Source organism: Phyllostomus discolor, chromosome 3 (assembly GCF_004126475.2).
Source record: "Phyllostomus discolor isolate MPI-MPIP mPhyDis1 chromosome 3, mPhyDis1.pri.v3, whole genome shotgun sequence".
In the NCBI taxonomy this organism is placed as follows: domain Eukaryota; kingdom Metazoa; phylum Chordata; class Mammalia; order Chiroptera; family Phyllostomidae; genus Phyllostomus; species Phyllostomus discolor.
In genome coordinates, this window is record NC_040905.2 from 30,980,062 (window position 1) to 31,004,128 (window position 24,067).

At 43.5% G+C, this 24,067-nt stretch overlaps 1 protein-coding gene across 2 annotated transcripts in view; it reads right to left on the bottom strand.

Annotated features, from left to right (window-relative positions):
• Positions 1-697: 697 nt before the first annotated feature.
• The window catches only part of ICE1 (interactor of little elongation complex ELL subunit 1), a 54,240-nt gene continuing 30,870 nt past the window's right edge, over positions 698-24,067 (bottom strand). Inside the window, exons 13-19 of one of the 2 annotated variants that reach the window (XM_028509597.2) lie at positions 18,993-23,741; positions 17,610-17,778; positions 15,453-15,613; positions 12,359-12,549; positions 10,468-10,574; positions 7,198-7,296; positions 698-5,777 (exon numbers count right to left, since the gene is read on the bottom strand). In XM_028509597.2, coding sequence (XP_028365398.1) covers positions 5,596-5,777; positions 7,198-7,296; positions 10,468-10,574; positions 12,359-12,549; positions 15,453-15,613; positions 17,610-17,778; positions 18,993-23,741 — 5,658 coding nt within the window. In that variant the 3' untranslated portion in view covers positions 698-5,595. Of the gene's footprint in view, positions 5,778-7,197; positions 7,297-10,467; positions 10,575-12,358; positions 12,550-14,794; positions 14,881-15,452; positions 15,614-17,609; positions 17,779-18,992; positions 23,742-24,067 lie in introns of those variants that run through there. The other variant, XM_036020282.1, reaches the window with a different exon arrangement.

A 24,067-nucleotide genomic window follows, 5' to 3' on the forward strand; every position in this document is an offset into this window, starting at 1 on the left:
TAAAGCAGGCCCGAGTGAGGAGCTGAGGCACGCAAGCCGCCATGGGCTGAAAGCTGTGGAGAGAGGCCTCAGACCCCGGGACACGCCACCTGCCGGCCAACCCTTCACTCTACAACTGTGAGCCCTGCAGCTGGGGACAGAGCCCTGCGGGGCAGACGCGCACACACACAGGGCCCCCAACTCCAGGTCAGGCATCCTTCTCCTCCCTCCAGCATCTAGGATCCCAAGGCCAAAGGGACAGCCCTCCACACTTGACTTCCTGGCACTTTTGGCTTCTGAGGGGAACTCACTTTGAACAGCTATGACTCAGCTCTTCATAAAACCTGGACACTTCCCTTCATCAGGGGACACCTGATGTTCCCACCCTAGGGGGCAACTTCCAAAGGGAAACACGGGCATGTAGGACCCAATTCCACACTGGAAGGTGAAGCAGAGAAAGGAGATGAGCACAGGCAACCTCACATTTTGTTACCCTCGAGGATTAAAAGAGGTGGAGGAGTGGGTGTGGGCCTGGCGTTCCTGCCCCATCCGGAGTAGTTAGGAGTGAGCACCCCCATCCACCCAAGCCACCCTGCACATGGGGCGGGGTGGGGCAGACAGAAGCTACAGCCAGGAGCCTGGCACAGAGCTGGCCCCAGAGAGCAGGGCCTGAGTGACAGGGATGGAGACTGACATTCCAGTGTGTGACCTGTTTTAATTTTTAATTTACTACTCGCATACAACACATGATTAACATGAAAAGATTAGGTAATAAAATACATTGGATTACAATTCAAACTATTAAAATGAATATGTAATAATACAAATTTACATATAAAATCATGACAATCAAGAGGGGCAGTTACTCTTTGAGTGCCAAAGGTGTGCTGGGTTCAGGGTGTGCATTTCGGCACCCTGTTCTCTCGAGTTTTGCCAGTTGTACACTCACGATGTAGGGTGAGATTTCCTCAGAGCAGCAATTAATGACTATTTGTTAAGAAAAAAAATATTCTTCAAGACAACACACCGAAAAAGTAAAAACAGGACTAGGTTCAGTTTGAGACGGTGGGAGGCGGTTACCAAGCCCTCCCCCACTTCCTCCCAAACTGCCACTGAAATGAACCAGGAAGGGGAACGACGGGGGAGCCTCTGTAAGGAGTGGCCGGGAGGGCAGAGCCCAGAGCAGCGGGCGGGTGCCCAGGCAGAACAGGGTGGCAGCAGCTCTCGAGGTCCCCAGCTGCTGGGGGTTCCCTACACAACACCAGACTCCCAGTCTGGAATTTGGTGGGTCTGGGGTGAGGCTATGTGCCCTTTGAGAAATCCTGGTCTGGGGACCACCCAGCCAGGCCTCCCCGCCCTCACCCCCTTGGGCACAGAGCCCTTGGGGCGGGGTGCTGGGCAGGACCACCTTCCCCAGCGGGGAAATCAGAGGCCCACCTGGCCCCAAGTGTAAACCCTGGTCCAAGGAGACTGGGAGGCAGGGGAAGCCCGGGCAGGGCCTCCCAAGGTGCAAACATTGTTCACAGAAACCCGAAGTCCGTAAAAGCAGACATTTTCATTTTCATAAAATTGAGCTGTAGCATCTCTCAGTGATACCTCACCCACAATTCTTTGTTTACACAGAACACTTCAGCTGAACTGCACACACACACAGAATTTATTAAGACAGAAATGTCATGGTATAAAAGTACGTCTTCCTTAAAATGCTCTCCAGGGGCAGGAAAAAGAACTTCCTATTTGCTTCACAATGAAAACCGAGAACAATAATTTTTTCTAAGCAGGTTTCAGGCAAACGGACAACTAACGGTTTACGGCTGCCTTACCTTCAAAACTCCCAAACTCCCCCAAATCTCTCACACACTCAACGAACCCTTTCTTGCATCTGTAGTCTTAGGTTGATTGAACTTACATTTATAAGCTAGATCCACACTATAGATTCTTTACGGTTCTACAGGAGAATGTGCTGGAAATGGTACCTGGAAACAACTGAGTGTGTCGATGTGTGCAGGATGGCTTAACTGCTCTAACACACGGCCGGTCACGGTGCTCACACAGGCTTCCTACCCAGTATCGCTTACCCACTTGCCACTGCTGTTGTTCTGGTGAAAGCATTTTGCTTTAGGATCATTAAAAAATATCCAGGAGAGTGTCTGAACAAATAGGCAAAGTATTTCTTCTTTTTTTTTGGGGGGGGGGGGCGGCATATTCTCTCAAATACCATTATTTAACATGTTACCCTTTCGCATTTACTCCTGGAGATACTGGGCCCAGGTGGTGGCACTAACTCCCCTCAACACCCGAAGTACAAACGGAAACGGCTCCCTGACAGCAAGGCTCTCAGGTTGTAGACTGTGCACCTAGGTGTGTCCCAGGCAAGGCCCGGTTTTCTGGCCGCTGTAGTTCAAGGGCGAGTCTGCAGTGCCCTCTAATGGCCATGGTGCAGCTCTGCCCAGCCCTAAGAACAGATCCTGCTCACTGTTGTTACATCCTCTCTTAACTCTCTTAACCAAGTAACGGATGTCACACAAGCTGCCTCAGGGTGGGAAATTACAGCATGAAGCACCTTCTACGGGCCAACTCTGCACTCATGAAGAAAAGTTGGACGTCCCGGGGAACATGCATGGGGGGAAAGGTTCCAATGTCCAAAGAGATCACTGAGACACGCCCACTGTTCTCCCCCAGAGCCACGGCCTCATTCGGAGCAGCTCTGTAGGCTGCTGGGCTGTTCCCACCACGGTGGTCACACCAGAGCCGGCCTGAGAACCTGTGTGCTTCCTGGTGGAGACCCCTAACGCCAGCCTAACGCGGCACCCAGCTCTAGGTCCAAATGTTCGTTCAGGATTTCTTTTTAAATGAGAAAACCCCACAATGTTCTGCTTGAATACCTGGAATTTAATTTATGAACAGCTTAAAACTGCTTCACCCTCTGAGAATGACAAACAGCGCCAAAGGCAAGTTCAGGCCTACTTACCATCAGGTCACAAAACAGAGCAGATGACGACAAATTCCACACACCAAAGGGTCAAAAGAATGGCAACCAGCAGAAAATGTCAGGTGTTACCTACCCTCCACCAAAACCAAATAAAACTGCTGAGGCTAAAAAAAAGTATTTTGAACAGCTTTGACAAATCCATGCACTAGGCAAATTTTCTAAAAACTGTCTGCTGACCTGCTCTTCTCTTCCTGACTTCCTGTTCACTTTGCACCCCTCTAGGCCAACTGTTATGGGAGATGCTCGCTGAGGTCACCACATCCACAGGATGCAAAACACAGTCATCACCTGGCAGGTTTACCTCACCTGACCTGGCAGCTTCAAGCACAGCTAATGCCTACCTTCTTGCCTCTGGCAAGGGAACAGTCGCCAAGGTACTACTACACCACCACCTCCTGCCCTAATGCTGTTTCCTCCTCTGCCCTCTGTGATGTTACTGTACTTTTCTTCCTAGGCGTGCGCACATGCGCACATGCACACACTCACTCGCACACACACACACTCTCTCACACACACACAGCTTTAAATAGCCCCCATACATTATCAGCTTCGTAACTTCTGCCCTATCTAGTCTGTACTCCAAACTGGCCTGTAAAGGCTACCTGTTGCCTCCACTTGGATGTCTTACAATGTCCAGGTCCCAAACCAGCACCTAGGGTTTTTGTTTCCTACCACCCACCTGTGCACCTGTAACCACCCCACGGAACCCAACTCAGTAACCTTGACTCTTGATTCTTACCTGCCCCTCATCCAAGTTCAGGATATTAGCATTGATCCTACCTCCAAGAGATATGTGAAATTCATCTAACACCATAATCTCTCCCCTACCTCCTGACAGGTCCCTCTGCTTTGCCCCTTGCCCTTCTCACACCCCTTTGCCACAGAGCAGCTCCAGTGAACCGTAATCTCATATGACATCTCTGCTCAGTCTGTGAACAAGCCCAGGGCTGCCCCAGTCCCAGGGATTGGCATAATCTGTACTATCCGACAAACGACACTTGAACGGTGTGTTCTGGCTGTATCAGTCAGCCACCTTCTCGCACAAGAAAGGTTCTTTCCTTCCAAAAGCCTCACTTACCTGTCTGGGAGGGACACGTGTCCCCTACTCTCAAAGCTGGCTCCCTTTTCTCAGCTCCTAGCTCAAGTGTTATCTCCTCAGAGGGACCCTCCTTGATCATCACCTAGAAAGAGCAATGTCTACTACCTTGCTATCCTACAGCAACCCCCCACGTTTTCTCACTGAACTCACCAAAATTTTCAACCGTTGATTTACTGGGGTGATTGCTTAGGGTTTTCCTCTACTAACAGATCACAGGTCTTCAGGGACTTGTTGCTTGCGGTCTGCTCACCAGCTCCTCTGGTGAGGCACCGGTGCAGAGCGCACCAACCAAAAGCTTCTGAGGGGTTACACAGAATTGTTCATACATCTCAGTTTTTTGCTATAATTACTTTAAAAACACAAAGGAGTAAAATATTTGTCAAATAGAATTTGAAAAGGGCAGCAACTGTAATTCAACAAACATATCCAATCCTAAGTGCAGATCAACACTTAATTATCTGGTGTCTGATATCACCCAGAGCACTCAGAGACACTCAGAATGGTGAAACGCTGGCAAAGCAGCACGTGCCTGCCCTGAAGAGGAGTCTCCTTTGGAATGGCTGTCTTCTTCTATCTGCAGCAAAAGTGGGAGTAACACCAAGCATCATCTTTACTGATCAGAACAATAATGTACATGGCTTCCTTTTATTTTTTATTATAAAAAAACACATACAAGAGATTTAGGAAATGATGAATATAAGACAAATCAGAACCACGGAGAGCTGCTGAACCCATTCCCTCTGTACAAATACTAAAATTCCGAAAGCGGAACATCATCGAATGTGACACACATCATCGCGTGGCACTGTCCGCAGGCCGGCGGCCGGGAGCCCTGCGCACCCGTCTCCAAGTCTGCACGTGCACGCCGTGGAGGCAGGGCCTGCAGAGCCTTCTGCTCCTCACTCTCCTTTTCCTGACAGAGAGTTAACTAGTTTAAAGAACTTTCGTTAAGAAACTCCTGTGAAGAAAATGCATTACGGTGAGTTTCTAGAGGCTCCCCCGTGTTTCCTCGGATCAGCTGCACACTACACCTTGAGAAAAACTTCTGTAGCCCACTTCCAGCTGAGATCGTGGAAGAGAGTCTTCTAGTTCTTTTTTAGCCAATATAGTTTTTCCTAGTCAGCCATTTAAGCACAAAGGCCAGAATAAACTCAGGAACCAAATCAATGCTTTCATATTAAATTCATTATAAAATGCCACTCAATTTCAAAAAGCGACTGAAAGGACACTTTCTGCAGCAAAAAGGGCTAAATTCAAGTTTTTGTTGTTTGACCAAGACACAACACAATCCCTACGTCATGTAATCACAACAGCCTTACGTGATTTGAGCATGTGGTTTGGGGGAACACAGCTGTGATGCTGCGCATTTTTCCCGCCTCCTTGCCACACAGTGAGGAGAGCCTCTTGGCATTTTCTCTTTTGCATCTTTCCTGTGAAACCTTCGTTTACATTTGGAAAGCTCATGAATCTGTTTATACTCAAGACATGTGAAGGCACTTCTCTAGGTGCAGTGGCAGGCGGCGGTTTAGCCGAGCTCCCCTGCACACAATGCACTGACTTCCTCCAGGGAGCTGACCACCGCGGAGGGGACGCTGTGCGAGGTCTCCCTGCGCCAAGCTTCCAGGATCTTGGATATCTCTGCTGGATTGCTGGGGCTCAAGTCGCAAAGGGCGTACACGGCTGCCAGCTGTATACCCCACGGTATATCTGAAAAGAAGTTTCACATCCATCATCACAGAAAAACAGGTTTGTTATTCAAAAATTTAATGGTGTCATCTACTGAATACTATTCAAAAACAGAATGCTTTCTGCCAGCAATGAAAACTAAATATAAAAGACTATACCCCTAACAAAAAAATTAAGACCTGTCTACAAGGAGGGGAAAAACAAAAAGAACAAATGCAGAACAGCTCTGTGCAGGCTCCCAGGGCTGGCCTGGGTGCTGAGAGCGGCCTGCGTGCCCGTCGGCCCAGCACGGGCCACACAGGGCCTGCCCTCTCACCACCAACACGGGCTACGCTTTCCAAAGCAGTTCTGGAAGCATCAAACTCCAATGTTTATCTTTAAGGAAATGTGAATTTCAAAGCATTTGTCAAATAAATGACTCCAATAAATATCCACTGGAAGCATTTATATAGGAACTTTGGAAATGAAAAACATGATGAAATGAGAACAAATGAAAAACTATCCTTGTACCATGCTTTCCTATACCGAGTTATAGTGTATAATTATAAATTATACCATATAACTACAAAATTATAGCTAGGTTATAGATTATGGCATATGAATTAGAGTTCTCATTTAATGTAAGTTTATTTAGGAGTTATTTAATTGCAATTTAATTTAGTTAAATTTTAGCTAAAGTCTATTGCAATGAAAGACTTTAGGTGAAAAATTCAGGAGTTATTTCATTAACATTTATTAACTATATATTTTAGATTTCTATCATTGAAGGGACTGATGCCCAACTGCGCAAACTACTACTATTTAAAATAAACAAAAAAATCACAAAACCCACACATTCACATGTTAATGCTGAAAATGGAAATAGTATTGCGGCTTTAAAATTACTTCCCCCTAATCTACAAAGCAATTAGAGAACCAGAGTGGGGCTCACACACAGACCTAAAAAAAAAAAAAGTCTAAAGATAAAAGAAACAGTGATTAAAAAAAAAACAAAAAACAAAAAAACAATTCTAGCCTGGCTGGCGTAGCTCAGTGGATTGAGCATGGGCTGCGAACCAAAGCATCGCAGGTTCAATTCCCAGTCAGGGTACATGCCTGGGTTGCAGGCCACGACCCCCAGCAACAGCACATTGATGTTTCTCTCTCTCTTTCTCCCTCCCTTCCCTCTCTAAAAATAAATAAATAAAATCTTTAAAAAATTAAAAAAAAAAACAACACAATTCTAATAATTTCAGTAAGCAGGAAGGTGTGGCACTGGGTAGAGAGCTGGGACTCTGACTGAAATGTCAGTGCTGAAAGTGCAGCCAGACTGCAGCTTTTGAAACTGCCCTGACCTCAGTGATCCTGCAGCAAGAGAGGCAGAGCACGGTGCGCAGGCCTAGGGAGGACACAGTAAGGTCTAGTGCGAGGCATGCAAGTGATTCGTGAACAGAAGTGTTACCTTCGTCCTGGGCATGCTGTATGAACATACCAATAACTGAACTAATGTTTTTCACAGCAGATGGGAACCCTTCCTTCAAACCCAGTTGACCTAAACGACCTAGGAGAAAAGAAAAATAAAACAAAACATAAATAATCTTTGGCTAAGTGTAGATTAACCTTTCATAGGAATTTAAAATTTGTTCTTTCATAAAATATTATGTACATTAGGTTTAATGACCTTGAACTGAAGTTAAAATGGGTACCCCTATTCTTAAGTGGAAACAGGTTAAATAGCTAACGGGTCAGAACTTGATAAAGTACCATTTGTCTTACAGGAGTGATCAAAAGGAATAGCCATCTCTTTTATTCACACATACAGATGGTAGGTGATGCTTTACTTTCTTGGTGAAGTTATAATAAATGAAGGGAATTTAGAAGAATGAGCGGTTTCAGCCAGATAGAACTTAGATAGGAGGAAGATACATTTCCTTTATTTTATGAATAGTCAGTGTGTGACTTGCTGACACTATTAAATCACGGTCTACCAACTAAATTATTCACTAAATTCTTTTGTTAATGTTGGCTTCAGAAACTCCAAGACAAGAAGGTTCTCTAGAACTTTTCTCCTTAGAATCAGTTCAAACTCCAAGTTGACTAGGTACGTGCGGCAGGGTACACGTACATCCAACCCTAACACCACTTCTCAGGACTCCACCAGGTCTGAAGAGTTTACCTCACCTGTACGTGCCCTTCCTCTCAGCCATTTCCTCCACACTATGCTCTCAGCACCTATCAACTGCTTTGTCTGGGTCAGCCTTCCGTGCCACCAGACAACCAGGGCGAGCAAAGCTCAGCCACAGCTAGAACCACCCAGCTGTCCCTCCAGCCCTCTCCACACCTGCTTCTTCTCAGGCACATGAGCTCGGCCTGCTCTGGTCCACCTGCAGGCCTGAGCAGGATTCTCCAGTCCTGACTCTGCTCTGATTTCCGGCACTACACTTCCTATCTATCCGTCCTTTGAACCACATTTCTGTATTTACACACTACCAATAATTCTCATATAGAAGTGTATTAAATGTATGCAACTCTTAATTATGTAATTACATATGTATTACTCTGAATAGTCCATATTATTAAATTTTACAAATTATTTCCTCAAAAGCCAGAATTTAATGATTTAAAGAATAAACTGGCTTGAGTTTGACTAAAACTACAAGTCAGGTTTTCTCCCAACAATTATACGATAAACTGACACATTCTTCTTAATTCTCATGTAGGTTACTTTTTAAGATATATAATTAAAAGTACTTATATAATCTTGTATAGTTATGTGCGGAGCCAGAGAATGTGTATTCTAAAAAAGCTCCTCAGGCAATCTGGATGCTCAGCCAAACCTGATAAGCACAGATGCACACCAGCCGCCTGACGGCGAGAACCACACGTGGGGCTGCCCCTCGGCCAGAGCTGACCAGAGTGAAGCTGATTCCGTGCAGCAGTAGAACCCGTCCTCTCGTTACAATCAACAAATACATAAACACACACCGCTGCCAGAGTAGCCGGAAAATCTGTATCATATTCTTAAGTGTGACTTCAAAAAGCACCACGTTTTTTTGAAAATCCCATAGGTACTTCACCTAGGGTCAACATAAGTATTATAGACTTAATGTCTCTCCTAATTTCTTAAATTCTCAAAAAGGTTTTGTAATTTAAAATGAATTAGTTCAAAGTGAGAACATTCTTGAATCCACAAGAGGAGGCGCTAATGACACCAGGATTCCCAGACGTGCAGATGCCCCGACTGCTGAAAATGCCATCAGCGGCTCTTCCGTGCCCCGCTGCTTCCTACTTGGCCCTGAAATCGTCCTTCAGGGTCTCTTAAACCGAGGAATTCAGCAACATGTGTTTTCAGACATTAACTCACTGAGCAGTTTATTCATTTCAACTTGTGTGCCTTTATCTTCTAATTCCAAACAAGTCTTTAGCAAGCCTCTGATTCTTACACTGTCTTGTTTAATAACTTACAAGTGAAAATTGGATGTCTACCTTGTAACTAGGTTGTTGTTTTAAGTCATTTTGTATTTACTTAGCACTGTGTTCCCATGTCTGCATGTAAAATATGCACAGAGTAGAAATGTACATTTGCTGAAACAGTGACAAAACTAACCAAAGACAGTATGTTTCCTACTGTGACCTATTTACAGACTTACATAAATATTCTCAAACTTTACTTCAAATGGTATTATCTTGAAGTCTGAATTAAATAAACTCCAAAGAAACCTAAAACTCATGGAAACTGTGGTCAAGTACCTAGGGGCCTTACGTAAGTCAGATGCACCTCGTGTTGTGCGCTCAGGGGCAGTGAACACGTGCTGCAGACAGAGAGGTCCGCTCAAGTACAGGGCCTGCTAATAAAGAACAGCGCTCATCTCTGAGCATTCTGCAGAGTCTAGAGGGCAGCTTGTCAGAGATGAAGGAAAAAGGGGAAAAATAGATAAAACTTTAAAGATCTGTGGTTTCAGGGAGAAGACGACCCAAATGCTCACTGAGGTCCTTCTTGATTAGATCTGAGATGAAAGAGTGTAGCCCATTTAAACAATGGTTTAATTTCTGTATATTCAGCCTAGAGGAGAACAAAGCTGGATCCCAGCAATGGAAGTACACAAGGTGATCCTTACAGGGCAAGTATGAAAAACATACGGTATGAAAACAATAGGAGACAGCCTTATTTTAGAAACCAAATGAGAATACAGTACAATTTATAGCAATTTATTTATTCTGGTGTGCATATTCAAGTATGTACATGTGTTTATATTAATATTAGTACTTGAGAAGCAAGAGTTCCATTATAAATAAAATGTACTAACATTAAAAACTTTTATCTCTGACAAAGATGGATAAAAACAATTATTTATAATAAGAAAGATGCCCTGGCTGGCGTAGCTCAGTGGATTGAGCGCGGGCTGTGAACCAAAGTGTCCCAGGTTCGATTCCCAGTCAGGACACATGCCTGGGTTGCAGGCCACGGCCCCCAGCAACCGCACATTGATGTTTCTCTCTCTCTCTTTCTCCCTCCCTACCCTCTCTAAAAATAAATAAATAAAATCTTAAAAAAGAAAAAAAGAAAGACCATGAGTAAGGAGACTGGATTAAGTGCAAAAGTATCGACTCTAATGATTACAAAATCAATCATTATGGTAACGTTTCAGCTAACATACATAATCATATACTTGTTCCTTCACCAAGAATATCATCAATAACACGAAAAAAATCGAATCAGAGAGAAACTCACCAATCAGCCTCAGTATCGATGCTATGATAACATCAGGAATATACGCAATGTTCGCATGTCCTTTTCTGTGTTTTATCCACTTATCCATCACAGGCCACAGCTCCTTACTGTAAAGTAACAATACACATGTGTATATGAAAGTATGAATGCTCATCATCACCAAGTATTAAGAACTTATCTTAAAAATGGTCTGTAAGAGACAGTCAATTAGTGAACAAGAGAAACTTCTGAAGGTGTCACTTTTTAAATTAAAATGAGAACACACACAGGGAGTTCACAAACTCTCCAAATATTCGGGATATTTGTGCCCATACTGACTTAAAAGAGGCTACAAACACCCATGATTGCATCTTTGTTCTGTTTTAACCTTTTTGTGTGTTTTTTTTTTACAAGACTTTGCACAGAGAGGCTGAACAACGTCCCCAAGTCACAGAACTGGAAGAGAGGAATCTTGACTTTCACTTTGGCCTTCCAAACAGTAATGCAGCTCCTGTGTTCTAACGGCCAACAGCTTCCGTGGGAGGAGCAGGGTTAAACAGGCTGTTTTGTAAAAAGAACTAAACCATCAGAAACAATAATTTTAAAAAACCCACTTTCGATGAATTAAAGAAACTTTCTAATATCAAAAATCAGTGCCAATTCCCTTCTACTTTCTCTTTCAAAAATGTGTTTACTTCTTAGATAGTATTTATATTAGACAAGGTAAATGCAGAAAAACAAAAGAAAAATGTAAACCAAAAGCATCCCAACTAACAACACATGCTCAGGTAATTATCACTATTCTAATTTTGGGCTCCGTTTCCATGCACTTCTACGTGTGTGTGTGTATGTAAAAAACATGGTGGAAGTAACCAGTGTTTAGGAATCAGGGTCTGGAGTCACTCCCACAAATGATGTCCTGATATTCGACTCTCTGTCCTCACCACCTGTGGCAGGACCTTCAACAAAACACCTCCGAATGGCACCATCCCTGGTGGTCTCCTCCATCCAGTCACCGGGAACAGAGGGGAACAGGCAGGCACTCACACATCATTCCGCAGAAGGATGGATAGTCTGTTCACTTTCTTAGCTACTTCCATGTCAATACATAAAAATCCATTTATAGTTCTTTTAATATGGCTGTATTTCATTATATAATTCAACTCCCTATTGCTGACATTTAGATGTCTAATCATTCCCTAGTGTTAAAGAGGAAAAAAAGGAACCAATTTCCATAGAATCAATTCCTCCAGCAGGTATCTCAAGGATATGGACTATCAATCCTTGGTGAATCCCTTTCAATGTCATAATTGCCTTCAAACCGGCCTTCCTCAGTCAGAGTCCCAAGAAAATTAAGAACCACAGAACAGAAATTTGACTATCTTCTTCGTTTTTCTGAAGATGGCACATAGCCAGTGTCAGAATTCCAGATGTACAGAGAGAAGTCAATTCATCACTTCTCTCCTGAAACCCCCGATGGGAAGAGCTGTTAAGCTGGAATTTTGAACACTTCTGTTCATGTGGGGTTTCCCAGAGTATCTGTATGCTAAGACAATGGTCATTATGTTCCATGCCACACGTTTGCTGGCGCTGCCCCGTACGCTGCGGTATGCCAGTGAACCAAAGGGCCTCCCTCATGAGTCATTTCTCCTTCGGGGAGACAGGAGTAATGGACTGTAATGAACAGCAGTAACAAGCACCACAGAAAAATAAAACGAAGAGATGTAATAGTGACACACATGCTTTAAGGGTAGTTTTATTATCTGTTATCCAGATCACAATGTCATTTGGAAATGTTTCCGCTGCCTTAAACAGCAAAAATTATTCAAACCACAAGTGAGCAATCATTCCATACACTGCCCCACAATTCAAATAACCCAACTTTACTGGGAGTTTGAAAATAGCTCCGTACCTTATAATGTTATCATGCGTCCAAACCCATTTCTGATGGCAGCAGAGCAGATCGATGGCAAATATGTACTCCCAAGTGTTGTCACTTAGGTCTTCACCAAATCTTTCACTGGACTGAAATTCTGTTTTTGGACATAACTGTATGGTCAAAAGCAACTTAGAAACCATGAAGCCAACATCTGCAGGAGAATTCTAGCAACAAAAAAACAATTTAAAAATAAACAAAATTTATTAAGAGTTTCATTCAAGTGTAACACATTTTATGTAACCTCAGAGTAAAACAGGTATCAGACAATCATTTAATTTTAAAGGGCACCTTCTGCAAGTTGTGTTTTGAAGAACGAATTATGTTCATCTTAGTTATGGCACGTGTCCTAAAGCAATGCTGGAATGGGGACTGACAGGCCAGACAGAAAGCTCCAGGCACGAAGCGGAAACCCGTCACGTAGAAAAGAGACTAGCTGCAATCCAGACTGGAATGCAGACTTTCAGGAACTCTCATCAGAGATTTCAAGTTATAAAGTTATAATAACAATTTTAAACTTTAGAGAATACTATAAAATCTGTCATTTTGCTGACTCTAAATAGTCTCTTTATCCAGAAAGTCACAAAACTGAATGACAGTACTAGACACTTGTTACCTGTATTCTTTCACACCTGTGCATGTTTTTAGTATTTATCCAAGTTTTCCATGTACTGGTCTGAATGCTCCTTTTTATTGCTGAGTAGTAATCCATTATACAGATATAGCACAGCTGATCCATTCACCCACCGATAGACATCCAGGTCACTTCTGGCTTTAGGCTACAGCTCATACTATGAGCATTCATGCACAAGTCTTTGTGTAGACAAACACAAGTTTGACTTCTCTTGGGTAAATACCAGCAATAGAATTATAATTGTTTTCTTTCTTGTGTTACTGGGTTTTTTATTTAAAATGAAGAGGGACCTTTCAATCTTTTCTTATTTCTGAAAGAATGGGATTACTGGTTCTTTAAAGACAAGATAAAGCCCTGGCTGGTGTGGCTTTGTGGACTGATCGCCAGCCTGCGACCTGAAGGGTGGCAGGGTCGGCTCCCTGTCAGGGCACATGCCTGGGTTGCTGGCCAGGCCCCCGTTGGGGATGTGCAAGAGACAACAAACTGATGTTTCTTACCCTCTCTCTGAAAATAAATAAAATCTTAAAAAAAAAAAAAAAAGATGAGATAAAATTCAGGTGGAACCTACACATTTTCAAAATAGTGCTTTTTAAAAAAAATCCTCTGGTGAGGATTTTTGAAATTGATTTTACAGAGACAGGAAGGGGTAGGGAGAGAGGGAGTGGGACGAAAAGGAGAGACAGATGGACACACACTGATGTGGAAAACACCGATTGGCTGCCTGCCATACACGTCCCGACCAGGGCTCCGACCCGAAAACGTCTGGTGTACAGACAGGACGACACTCCCATCAGCCGAGCCACCCAGCCAGGACTGTACAGTCCACTCTTAATCATTTTTCCTGCCTCCTTTATGATCATCAAAATCAACAGGTTTATTTAAATGTTCTACCCCCAAAACCAATTTTGGTCAGTTTTATTTTGCTAAGAAATCACTCTAGGTTTCCAAATCGGTTGCTCTGGAGCTGTAGGTGGTAGTCCTCTCACTATCCTTTAAATTTAAATTTCTTCATAAAAAATCTTAAATGTTTTTGCTTTTCTCTTTTTCCATTAATCTGAATTCTGAGCTACCAGTTTCGTATTTTTAAAGGCAACATTTTTTCTTCTATGTTTTTTTGTTCTCTAGTTGAATACTTTTATTATCTCTTAAACTATACTCATTTCTTTCTAGGTTCTGTCTCAGCCTTTTAATTTTTAAGATGATTACCAGCCAACTTTATTTATTTGTTTAATAACACATTTAAACTTTCTTAATGAATATAGGCTTTCCAAAAACCAGACATCTTTGTTATGAAAGGTTTTCTTTTCAGTGACTTTGAAAAAATTGTGATTTCACTTTTTGATTTTCCAGGACTACGCATTTAAAATTTCCAAGTCATTTTATAAAAATTTTTCATTATTTTTGTCTAATTTTATTGATTACCAGAGAATTGTGAGTGTATAATCTTTACTTTGTTAAAAATTAAGGTTTTCAGGTAGACAAACTCATGAATGGTTTTTGTAAATGTCTCACAGGCACATGAAAAAATACATATTCCTCATTCAAATTTACCTTTTATGTTACTGAATTCCACTCTGTCTTTACTGATTTTTGTCTATTAGATCTGTTGAATTCTTTAAGAGAATTTGGAAGTACTGCACCATAATAGTATTTTCTCCCCAAGTATTCCTTTTTTTCATAGCTTTCACTTTATATTTTATTTAATCTGATACAGGGTAAATACATTTATTAAAATTCTACCTTATTCACAAATGTCTCTTATTATCAAATCATCACACCTGGCTTCATCCTGAACAGGCCAAAGGAGAAGGCTCCTTTGCACAAGTGGAGGACGACACAGGGGCCAAGTGGTCCTGAAGGCAGCCTGGGGAGAGTAGCCTTTTTCTTAATACGTAGTAACATCAGAAACTACTAACACAACAATCCAGATACTATATTAGCACATCAATTACTAAAGAAAACAAAGTAATAAAAGTAAACATGGGAATAAAATACTTGTAAGCAAATACAAATTCTATCAACTACAAAGAATAATAGAATATTAGATTCAGAATAATCTCAACAACAAAAAAGTTGAGATACCAATTTTTTCACCTTTCTCAGCACCTACTGTAAAAGCAAATTATTTTCAGCTCTCTTAAGAGCAGCCCTTACACACACATACATATCATCTCATTAGTCATATAAATTAGTGCTCAAAATAAACTTAAATTCACGTAAAACACAGGTCTACAATTCTTCCCAAAGGGTCTCATGCATACTTAATGAACAAAATGCAAAAGCTTAGGCTAAAATGATATTTTAAAAGATCTAATGCAAGGAACGTATTATTTCTAAAAGGCTCTATCAACTAACACAAAACCGAACACAAAGACAAGTAACATTTCCGTGAGCCCTACAAAGTATGGTATTACAAGAAGTAAAAATAAATCTCACCTTTTCCCAATTGAGAAATGCTCTCAAACAATTCAGAACCTCCCCTTTAGCACGTTGCCTGGCAACTAGCTGCATTGCCTTATTAATCACTGATTGAGAGATAAATATATCATGCCACATGTTTGCAATGAACAAAGTCAGTTTTTCTGACTCTGGGAAATCTGTAAGAAAATGAGATAGTACACCTTTATGTCTGATCAAATCAGTAAGCTGAGAATACATGTTAGTAATTTCACTTGTGCTTTGCAGGGCTTCCGACCCAATGAGGCCCAACCTCAGTTTAAAAATCTGCTTCTCCTTTCTTCCCTTTGGCAAACGTTCTTTAAATCTGAAACATAATGCATGTGTGTATAAACCACTGTATGAAAAGAGTAATAAACTCTCAAACATGAAGAAGACAGGGCAACTGTCCTCTCTCCAGCCTGCCCAAGTCCCAGAACCCTTCCACTTGGTTAGTGTCATTCTGGGCCATATTTTTGTGCATTTATAAGAAAACTCTCTTGTAGAACACATAGAGCTTTTGATCTGAAGAGATATTTTTTAACAAATTGTGGATGACAATCCTTTGTTGTAAAAATACCTCTTCCCACACTGTGGCTTGGCCTTTTGTTCAATTAACTGAGGTATAACGTATACAATACGTATTGTAAAGAGTATACAATAAAATATACTCTTTAAGTAGACAGATGGATTTTGACAAATGAATACATCCATATATAATCCCTACTATATATTGAGAACACTGACAGCATCCCAAATTCTCAGGGACTGGCCTTCCCAGTGAATCACTTTATCCCAGATCCAGACAACCCTGATCTGTCTGCCGTCACCTTAAATTAGTCTGTCTAACTCACATGGAGCCCATGCTCCCCTTTCTGCCTGGCATCCCCTTAGCACAATGTTCCCGCAGTTCAGCCCTGCTGCTGTATGCATCAGCAGCCTCCTCCTCTGTTCAGGTGAGCAGTATTCCACCTGAATACGGCAGAAACATGACAAACAAAATTCCTGTCCTTCCACAGTACGTCTGCCAATGGAGGAGAGAGACAGCAAATAAAGGAAGCGGGGTAAGTGCCCTGAAGGAAAAGGAGACTAAGGGATAAATGACTGAGAAAGTACGTGAAATCACAGAGTAAGTCACAACAAAGTTGTACGGAAAGCTCCCCAAGAGAGAAACCTGTAACACAAGAACCTGATGTGAGAAGGGGCTGGTTGTGTTTGAGGAAAAGTCAGAAATCCAGCTGGTGCTAAGCAGAGTCACGCCCTCTCCTTTCTGCCCCCAGCCACTGGTAAAACCTGTGTGCTTGTGTACTGTTTCCATGTACTGGCCCCACTGCATGGTCACATCTGGTTTGGGCTGCCACTGGAGCCCTGACCCATAATATTTGCATGCACCCACAATGTTTGTTGAATAAATCAGTGACCGAAAGACTAAACAAAGAAATGAAGTGGGCAATAAACACAGCAGCCCCATTCACGACTCTAGAAGTGATGACTATATTCAATTATCCCGACTTATAAGCCCCACAAACATTATGGTAATAAAAGAATGTAAATGTTTGCAATCTAAATGAGACTTTCTGATATAATATTAAATTGCATTTTTATATCATTTTACTATTTAAAAATGTCTTCACTGATGATCTGATATAATGAAGAATAACTCCTAATCTGATTATCAGTGGAGACTGAAGAAATGACAGTAAAGGGAAAAGAGAATCACAGGACAGACCGCCTTTCCACTTCTAATAACCTTCTTTTCATGAGCTAATGAATCCCTCTTGTATTTTCTGTCCTTTCCAGGTGATGACACAGCACTATTGTTTGTCACTTACTTTAAATCATTCCCTTATCTTGTTTCAACTACATCTGATTCTAAAGTGGCTGCACAAGGAACAGAACAAGTACACAGTAATGAGAGATCCCATATCTTACACAAGTGAAATGCTGACATTAAGTTTAAGACACAGACATTCTCCTACTGGAAATCAGGAATAGACAGGTATACTTATGGCTCTACATGCCCCCTGGTAAATGTACAAACGACTGCACAATTTAAAAAAATACACAGCAACTGCTTAGCTAAAAATACAGATCCAAGTATAAAGAGGTGAAAAAGCAGTATCTTTTCAATACAAATAAGCTGCCACGTGAGCTTACCTTCCTTAAGCAGGCTGTAGCAGAACAAGCGAGCTCTTTCCACGTCTCCAAGTTGCCGGCAAATACCCACATACACTCTGCAGAGTGCATGAATGTAATTGTGCTCCAGAGATGTCTTCTGAAGTTTTAGTTCGGAGAGAATAGAATGAAGCAAGCACTCTGCTAAATGCTGGAGTGAGGGGAAAAAATGAAAAGGCAATGCACCCTGGTATTTATCCTTAGCCACTAAAGAGAAGCCAAAAGTTACACAATTTAGTATCTACTAGAAAAATACAACATGCACTCTATCAGAAAAGGCAGCAGAACGCAGTAACTGGTAACGCCTTGCTTAGCAGGTAAGCCAAGGGGCTCTGGGGAGTAAGTCCACATCTGTCGGCTGCCTGTGGTCAGTGGAGCTGCAGGTGCTAGACGGCAGATATGAGCACACCTGGCTGTCTGCTGTCATTACCACCACTGTAGTCAATCACAGCGTCTTGGTTTTTGCTGCCATTTGTGTGTGTGCAAGTATATTAAACCCACTCTATCCTACTCCCTTCTTGTTTTCTCAACTCCAGTGCACTCGGCACATTTATCCTGCTTAGATCTTCAAACATTAGGTAACATTTTCCTTGTTCAGGGAGAGAAGCATTAAGTAATCTGACATATGCATCTATCTGAAAATAAGTGTCTTTTCAAAGTTACTTACACTGCTCTGTATGCTTTCTGAAAGGAAGTGATCTAAGAAAAGTATTTATACCACTCTGACTCGCAAATTGTGCAGATAACCAAGGTACTACAATCACGTAGCACTGAAGTCATCCACACGAGGTGTCAACATTTAGAAACCGTAAGCCTATGAAGTACTAATAAACTGTACTAGATACGCACAACCCTCATCTTGAAAGTGAACATGTGCTCCCATTTGATTTGCAACATACACTGAGGGAAGGAGAAGGGGAAACCAAACCTGCACGCCGTCTCTCTGAAAGGCCTTGAGCTTTCAAAAAAAAAGAAAGACCTTGAGCTTTCAAAGGTGCTTGTAACACTGCTGAAATGAAATGCTGTTATGCAATAATCATTTGATGCTCTCAAGTAAATAATTTCAAGCCTTTAAACATGTCAGAACCAATGAGAAATATGCTATTGTAGTTCTGACAGATACCTTTTCTTTCTCTAGAATGTTATTTGATGAACAAAAATTTTCAAATCTCTCGTGTCGAATCACATCTCAAATGAATAAAACTCCGGCTGGAAATAAAAGTCCAGGTCTCAATGTTTGTATGCGTAACTGTCAATATCTGAACTAAAACTTCTGTTGGAGTCCTCTGCCATCTTGCCGACAGCAGGCAGCCTGTCCCTGACGGTGAGCCAGCCCTAAGCTCGTGGAAACCAGCCGCCACCTACCTTCTTTGTTGTGCTGAAGTCATAGACAACTTCTTTCTCTTGATCTCTCATCACAGGCTTTTTGGAGATATTTCCCACATACACGTGACTCCGAATGACGGGCAACAGGTCAAAGGAGGACTCTGCGATCTTCTTCAGGGCATCGGCTATGGCTTTATCGTGGGACTCCACCGTTTCTGTGGGGTTCGGAGGCAACTGTGAAACTGAACTGGTAGCGGAAACAGAACTTGGTTCCTCATCGGTTGCTGCAACTTCAGCCTGAGGGAGGTTCCTGCAGGGGGGCTTATGGACTCCTTCTGTAGTGCTGCTCCCACCTTCCGACTCCGAGGACCCACTGTCCAGGCGCAGTCTTTTAGCACTCCTCAATATACATGCTGACAGTGTTCTTTTCCCACCGGAATCCTGCTGCGTCCCCAAATCTCCGGACTTATCCTGATTACAATCACCACCAGAGCTACCCCCCGTTTTGACAAAGGCGGTTGACATGGAACTGATTGCTTTGAAACCTGTTATGGCACTGACAGGCCCGGGTAAATTCTGCCGGTCAGTAGGTGCGCCGCGCGTGAGCTGAATATTCCCTTTGAGGATGTTGAGAGTACGGGCCCTGGCAGATAACTCCGGGTACATGGTATCAAGGATTTTAACAGAATTCTCCTGGGGCCCAGCCACAGTAGTGTGGGCTGATGCACAGGGAGGCAGTCTGCCGGGCACAGGAAGGGCATGCTTTGGGGTGGTGGCACAGAACTGCAGAGGAGATGACAATATCCTCTCCCCAGTGCATACAGCAGATGGGGATGGAGATGTGCATGAAGGGGAGGCACGCCTTGCATCTTCCAGCAAAGGAGACATCATGGGTGGCACTGGGATCTCACACAATGGAGAAAGCTGGCCAACAGGGGAGGTGGGTGAGGAGGGACTGGAACTTGATATTAGAGGGGAAACTGGGTGTGAAGTCCTTGGAGGTGTGGCAATCAAAGGAGCAAGCAGAGGTGGCAAAGGGGGCCCCACTTCCTGTCGTATTTTACTCAGCGTATCAGCAGAACAATCCATAGGGGTTGAGGTGTCGGCATTGGCCAGGATGGTCTGAGTTTGAGGTTTCTGGGTTTTTGTGTTAACACTGTCCGCTGAAGGTGACTGAGAAACTTCACTTGGGTTAGTTTCAACCCTGCCAGATGATGAAGTCTTTACCAATTTGTTGGACTGATCTTTGTTTGAAATCTTTGATCGATTCTTGTTTTTGCCAAACGGCTCCAGTTTTGAGTTGTAGTATGTGTGATCAGATGCAACAATCTGGGACTCAAAGATTTGATCGTAAATTTCAGAACTAATCCTTACGCTAGGTTTAACAGGTCTATTCCGCAAACGACTTTTATCAAAGTTGGAACTCTGAACACTGTTGGAAATATCTTCTGGGGCACATGGAAGATTACTGCCGCATGGGGGCTCCTGAAGTGGAGAGCCAGGGTGGCTGGTCTCTGGCGACTTCTCCACAGAACTAACGGAGATGAAACTAGCTCCCGGCCCTCCTTCGTCTGGGGAAGCAGGGTTGTCTCCAGGAGTGTCACACAGGGTGACCTGGTCCACATTCGGCATGAGGGCTACCCCGTTTATGATGGTCCAGTTGTCTCCCTTTTCAATGACTAGATTTTGGTCCTTATTTATCAGCACATTTATAACTTCCGAAGTCACAGTAGATATCTGACATTGAAATGTCTCTTCTGTCTCACAACTAGCACTGTGCTCAGCTATCTGCCTGGCTCCTGAGTCAGAGCACTGGGATGGGAGCTCCACCAGCTCTGACAGGACCTCACCTCCACTGCCAGTCAGCCCGGTCACATCTGAGTTACCCTCAAGCTTGTCCTGAGTGTTTTTGACAGTCGATACCCCACTAGCGGGAGAACTGCCCTTAGCATCCAAGCCAGCTGTTGCTGGGGGTGGATCTGAAGGGTGCAATGAGGAGCTGCTTATTTGCTGAGGTGAGACTTGTTCTTTTAAGTGATCGGTTGTCAGGCTGTCGTGTATACTGAAGAGCAATAAATTACCAGCATCTTTCCCATCTGAGTCCTCATAGTTGGACTGAAGTTCCTGCCCAATCTTGGTTAGCACCTCGGACAGCGTTTCCAAAGAACACTGAGCGAGCTGACTTGCATCCCTTAAAGGACAATCATCTTCCTCGGATTCAATCCACTCTTCACAGGTTTTGAGTGTTTCTTCATCACAGAGCTGCTTGCTATACTTCTCTCCCGATGTTTCACTTTGCTTTAATTCTTTGTTCATTTCTTTGTTTAGGCTTTCTTTGTTAGAATATTCTGAAACAGAGTCCCCTGAACTATAATCTCTTAACTGACAACTTTCGAGAAACATGACCACATCTGAGGTAGAAAGTCTGTCTATCTCAGAGAGCGTACCGATGTTGAAGTCCTGCAGTGCTGAGGTCAGACAGCCCAGCTCTGTGGAAGGCCGGGTCTCGGTGGTGGCAGTGCGTGCAGCTCCCACGTCTCCTCTGGAGGACTCAGCGGCATCCCACTGCCGGTCACCCGTCACAGCTTCAGGCTCATTCTCACCCTCACTGCAGCTAGGGGCCTCACTCTCTTCCACCTCAGTGTCAACACCCCCCACCTCCCGAATGCCTGTGTAACAATACAGGGGACCAGAAAGGCTACTTTGTGGGAGGGCATGTGTCTCTTCATCCTTTCTGCCAATCTCTGGTAAAAAGGCAGTACCTGTGGTGCCTGAACCTTCAGGAGGAGCACCGCCAGGAGTTGGCGATGGCTGCTTCAGAGACTCCTCTGGGCTTTGCTCTATAGAAGGAGAGTCCTTTGAAGTGGCCAGGGCTTTACCACCGGATCTGACTGTGTCTCCACAGGGCATTTCTTCAACAGCAAGACTTCTGGACGCTGCCATTTCTGCAGCTGGAGGAAGTTTTCCTGCACCTGTCCCAGATGAGTCCAGACCCGCGGCATTCAGACGCGGACGCTGCTCCTGCAGCTCTGTCTGCACTGTGGGTTCTGTCATGTTTTGGTTTGGGACAGGGATATTTTCAGGAAAAAAAGATAATTTACTCCTTGTGGAACAATGAGAATTTTCTACTGGTAAAGAACCACTTGGAGAATCGGAATCTAATTTTCTCCAAGACTTGGAAATTTCTGGTGAAGTCCTTTTTGCAGCAGCCACCCCCTTGATGATCTGGGTCGGCTCCTCTCTTCCTCCACAGCTTGCTATGGATGGCACGCTATCGACATTTTCTGTTGCCACGGCAGGCTCACTCCTATGCAGTCTCAAAGGTTCCGATCTAGCACTCGGTGTCGTTTCGGGCCTGGCCTGCTTGGTGATAACCGACACTTGGTTAGGCAACAGTGATGCTGACCCTCTACTTTCTACAGGCAGCACTGCCTTTTGTAACCGAGGGTTGGTCTCTTGCTCACGTTCTGATTTAGCTCTCAGCCCTTCTTCACTACCTCTCCTTAACAGATCACTATGGTGCCAAGAAGTGCTTTTAACAATACCAAGACTACTCTTAATCAAGCCAGACTGAGGCTCTACTAACGGTGCAAAATCTGACCGACTCGGTGCGAGCTCAACTCCTGGACCCTGACTTTCACACTGCCCACCCTTCACAGCTTTCATAAACACTGACTGAGGAAGGGCACACACTTTGGTCATGCCTTTCACAACTTTTGTACATTCCACGCCACTGCTGCTCTGCTCATGAAAACTGGATGCTCCCAACCCAGGGTTTGGAGCATGGAAGCTCTTCTCCAGCTCGTTTGCTCCTGTAGAACACTCTAGAGGCTCAGACTGCAGACCTGACCTGTTTGAAGTTCTAGCCTGTAACTTCTGTTCTGAACGATACACTTCGGTAGGGATTATTTCAGTAGGGGTATGTTTATCATGACCACACTTCAGCCCAGAGGAAGACTGGGGAATACTGTAGACAGACAACGCTCCTGAGGTAGAAGAGGAAGAAAATTTGGCTTCAACATCAAGCTCTGTTCCATCCATTACATCATCTGAATCTTCTTCAGGTTCGGATGATTCTCCTAAAACAAACCCTTGCCCTTCCCTGTCCTTTTCCAGTTCTCTAGATGTTTCCTGAAGATGGTCAGAAACTGACATATGATCTGAATCGCACGTGAGTTCATTAGTTGGTGTCCACTTAGTAAAGTCTGATTTGGGTAATCCCATCATTCTGGATAATGGGTTTTTCCCTTCAGATCCTGTAAGCTCACTCAACAGCCTCTTGCCAAGGGGAGAATAACACAGGTCTGACTTCCCAAGGGCCGCTTCCTTCCCTTGTGTCAGGCTGCCAGACAACCTCTCAACACTCACACTTCTGGTGGGTTTACAAAGTGTTTCCTCAGTTTGCACTGATTTATCCATCTCCCTAACCTCTCTGTGTCCTTTCGCTTCACCTAAAATGCCTCTTTTTCTACCACTAATGAGTTGAGATGACATTGCCCAGTGTTTCTCATGAGCTAAGGTGAATGTGGCTGAAGGTTCTCTCAGTGTTGCTGTAAGTGCCCCAAACCCAACAGCTGTCACTTCATTTACTTCCACTGTGTTCAGAGCTTCGGTGGCTTCCTTCGAACTGGGCTCTTCTTCCCATGTACCACTTCCTTTATTCTTTCTGGGTGAGCCAAAACAATCCTGTGCGTCAGAGGTATCATCTTCTGAATTAGACTCGGCAGAATTTCTGTGTTGGGCTGAGTCATTATCACTGGAATCTGTGTACTCTCCAAAGTAGGTTTCCTTAAAAATAAATGAGTTATACTAGTTAAGTATATACTAATTCAACCAACTAAAATATCAATTAAATGCATTAAAAAAAGTACATGCTTCCTGAAGACCCTTTAACATATGTGAGGACAGTTTACCCTCTAGGACCGCTGTAACAGGTGGGAAAGTCTCAATCACAAGTACGACACTGATCTGTCCTTTCCTAAGAGCCCATCTCTCCCCAAGAGTCATCCTCACTCACACCTCTTCTCTCGTAACAGGTTCTTCCAAGTTCTAGTCCACATGTGGTCTCCTGTGCGGTTTGTTCTCCTAACCTCCAAAAACTCTACTTCTCAACT